At 45.5% G+C, this 3,955-nt stretch overlaps 1 protein-coding gene across 1 annotated transcript in view; it reads left to right on the plus strand.

The window, feature by feature from the left end:
• Window positions 1-1,963, plus strand: part of gdf5 (growth differentiation factor 5) — a 6,799-nt gene extending 4,836 nt beyond the window's left edge. The window contains exon 2 of the mRNA XM_014015295.1: window positions 760-1,963. Coding sequence (XP_013870749.1) covers window positions 760-1,700 — 941 coding nt within the window. The 3' untranslated portion in view covers window positions 1,701-1,963. The remainder of the gene's footprint in view (window positions 1-759) is intronic.
• Window positions 1,964-3,955: the final 1,992 nt, after the last annotated feature.

Consider the following 3,955-nt stretch of genomic DNA (forward strand, 5'->3'; position numbering starts at 1 on the left):
ACCTGGACCTGAGCAGGCGCCTGGAACTGTTAGGGGTCTGAGAGTATGAGGTGCCGTTTATAAATGTCCTGATGCATCTCAGTAATCCAGGTAAAAAATCAAAGGAAAAAAAAAATTGTATAGGTCCTCTGGACGGGTTCTTCTTTAATGAAACGTTTCGTCTCTCTTCCAAGAGACTTCTTCAGTCTGAGAGTTTCAGGCAAAATTGGAATTTTGCCTGAAACTCTCAGACTGAAGAAGTCTCTTGGAAGAGAGACGAAACGTTTCATTAAAGAAGAACCCGTCCAGAGGACCTATACAATTTTTTTTTTCCTTTGATTTTTTACCTGGATTACTGAGATGCATCAGGACATTTATAAACGGCACCTCATACTCTCAGACCCCTAACAGTTCCAGGCGCCTGCTCAGGTCCAGGTTCTGCTCTCAGATAGTTTCTGTGTGAAAGGAAACATTCAGCTGATCAGAGAAGAAGAACCTGCTCTGAACTCTTGATGCTGAGTCAGCAGGTTTTTACTCTGACAGGAAGGACTTGTCAGAGTTGTTGATGATTAAAATAATGTTTCTGTGTATTAATTGCTTTAATTAGCTGGAGCTGATGGAAACCAGAGTCTGATGAAACCTCAGAGTCTGAGCCGGGTCCAGCAGCTGGGAGAGGTTCTGCTCACAGCTGGGTTTCATTAAGTCAAACCCAAACAGAACAAAGTGTTGGGAGTCCAGCAGCAGCCCAGTGTTTCTCTGACCTGCTGGTTCTGTTTGCAGATGAGCGCGGACCCCTGCTGCGGCGCCAGCGGTACCACTTCAACATCAGCTCTCTGGAGCGGGATGGGCTCCTGGGGGCCGAGCTGCGGATCCTGAGGAAGCGCGTGTCGGACCCTCGCTCGGCCTCCTCGGCTGCTGAAGGAGGGGGCTCCTCTCCGTGCCTGAAGCTCTACACCTGTGCTTCAGGTAAACAGAAGCCGGGCCTGCTCCAGACCAGGACCATGGAGGACCTCCTGAGCGGGTTCACCAACAAATGGGAGGTGTTTGACATCCAGAAGGTCTTCAAGGGTCTGAGAGGCCAGGACCAGCGCTCCCAGCAGCTCTGCTTGGAGCTGGAGGCCCTGGAGCACCGAGGAGGCCGGCCCCTGGACCTGAGGACTCTGGGCTTGGCCCGGTTCGGCAGGACCACCAAGGAGAAAGCCTTCCTCCTGGCCTTCGGCAGGAGCAAGAAGGGCGACCTGTTCTACAACGAGATCAAAGCCCGCTCAGGTCACGACAACAAGACCGTCTACGAGTACCTGTTCACCCAGCGCCGGACCCGACGAGCCCCCGCCGCCAGGGCCTCCAAGAAGCCCCCCCGCCTGCCCACCCAGACCCTGCCCCACCCACAGCTGGCCAAGGTGAGGCCTCGCTGCCACCGGCGGCGGCTCCACGTCAACTTCAAGGAGATGGGCTGGGACGACTGGATCATCGCGCCGCTGGAGTACGACGCCTACCACTGCGACGGCGCCTGCGACTTCCCCATCCGCTCGCACCTGGAGCCCACCAACCACGCCATCATCCAGACCCTCATCAACTCCATGGACCCGGACTCGACCCCGCCCACCTGCTGCGTGCCCACCCGCCTCAGCCCCATCAGCATCCTCTACATCGACTCGGCCAACAACGTGGTCTACAAGCAGTACGAGGAGATGGTGGTGGAGTCCTGTGGCTGCAGGTAGCAAGACCACCTGGACCTCATCCAGAACTGAGAGGACCTGAGGATCTCATCAAGACTTTTGTTTCTCATCAGAAGACTGAGGTTCTGCTGTACGGGTGCCACGCGTAACATGAAATGTTACAAAATATCACTAACATTCATCGTTTACCTCACTGGTCTTATTTAACTCATTTTTACTAAATGTTAAAAACATCAGTTTAGTAAACTTTTCATTTAAAAACAAAACAAATCAAATACATACATACAACAAATACAAATCACAAATAAAATAAAAAGTAGCAGAAAGAAGAAAAAATTAATATCCGCCCTTTTTTGATTGGATATAAATCACATATAATAAATATCTTATTTTCTTAAATAAACTACAATTAAATTAACTTTTCTTAAAATTTGATTGGATATAATAATAAGTCTTATACGTGATCTGCAAAATATAATCAACTCATTAAATTTCAATAACTTTAAATGATAAAATGTTATGTTTGATGATTATCTGTAATGTTTAAATATTAAATCCTAAATCTAAATGTAAAGTTAAGCCTTAAATGTTGAAGTTCACATTTAGGTATTTCTGAATGGAATGCGGCCTTTTCTGTTGGTGCTCGGCTCATGTTATGACATCATCATCCTGAGACAATAGCAACCACTAGCTTCGAAGCAGCTAAAGCTACAACATCAAACTTGCAGTTATTTTGAATTTAGATTTAAATATTATCTTTAGCTAAGCTAGCAGAAGTTAGCATCAGATAACCGGGATGATGTCATCAATCCTGCGACAAACATCAATGGTCGCTGCTAGCCACTGCTAACGCTGCTGAAGATATTTAAAATCTAAATGTGTTTGTCCAGCAGTTTGAAGTGCAGCTCAGACACCAGGCAGAACTGCAGGTTTGATGTCTCGTAGGGAAGATTTAAGCAGGCAGTACGGTCGCGCGGTCACCTTGTTCAGTGTTTGTGTTCACACACACCTTCCACAGTTCCTGAGACACACCGCGCCAAGCTCCTGGGAAACCCCTCCTGCTGCAGCATACATCATTGCAGGGGGTTCCTTCCCGGGGGAGTCCAATGTTGAAAGAAAAAGACTCAGACTCGTCACCCAGCGTTGTTTATCCACAAACTGGTCCTGGATTAAGCTCCAAAGTTTTTATCAGATGGTCAGATTCCACCGTGAAAAAGTTTGTTTTATCCCCTTTTTATGAGTTTTTGGCCGTTTGACTCTCTTTATAAAACTCTGCTTCCTGGTAACAGCACCCGCTTCAGATGTTATCATCCATGAAATGGATGTTATTAGGCGTTATCAGTCCACTGGAGTGGCTTCAGATTGTCAGCTGGTTAATATGAGGCATAAAAAATATGGTTAATATGAGGCTTAAAGCTACTAAGGTTAACTTTAGAGCAAATGACATATTTAGGGCTAAAGACCCCGCCCTCCAACAGTTGTATATTGTAGTCTTCCAATAGGGCAATGGTTAGAGTGATGGACCAGAGAGCAGGAGACCAGGTTTTGAGACCAACATGGGCAGAAATAATTTATTACACTATCTTTTGGTTATTTACACATTCATCGTCATAAATATATATTAACCCACTAGGGGGCACTGTCGGGACAGTCTGAAGCCTAGAAGGCACAGTAGGGACCCTCTGAAGCCATTGTATGGGACTGATAACGCCTAATAACGTTCATTTCATGGACTGATAACATCAGAATCCCCTGGTAACAGTCGCTCTGGGAGCGAGTTATTTAAAAAATTTTTTTTAAGCGAATGCAAAATGCAGCATCTGAGTGCTTTCAGCACAAACAAACCCTCCCAAAAACTTCTGACCAATCACACAATACATGTGTGTTGTTATATGGAGGAGGGTGAAAAGGATGTGACAAGAAGTGCTGAAATGTCGACAATGCGAACAGAATGATGCAATTTTCATCAAGAAACTGCGGTAGTTTGCCATGATTTTGGCAGTTGGGCTGCAGCATGCTGGAGCCTTTAGCATTGGAGCTAGCAGTTACTGTTGTCCCAGGATGATGACATGAGCCGAGCACCAACAGCAAAGGCTGAGTTCCATTCCAAAACACCTAAATGTGAACTTCAACATTTAAGGTTTAGATTTAGGATTTAATATTTAAATATATTTTTAACATTTCAATTGAACATTTAGTAAAAATGAGCTAAATGTAAGCAGAGTTGTAAAGTAACTAAGTACAAATACTTTGTTACTGTACTTAAGTAGAAACTTTGGTTATCTGTACTTTACTTG

The sequence above is a fragment of the Austrofundulus limnaeus genome, unplaced genomic scaffold, assembly GCF_001266775.1.
Source record: "Austrofundulus limnaeus strain Quisiro unplaced genomic scaffold, Austrofundulus_limnaeus-1.0 Scaffold127, whole genome shotgun sequence".
NCBI lineage: Eukaryota > Metazoa > Chordata > Actinopteri > Cyprinodontiformes > Rivulidae > Austrofundulus > Austrofundulus limnaeus.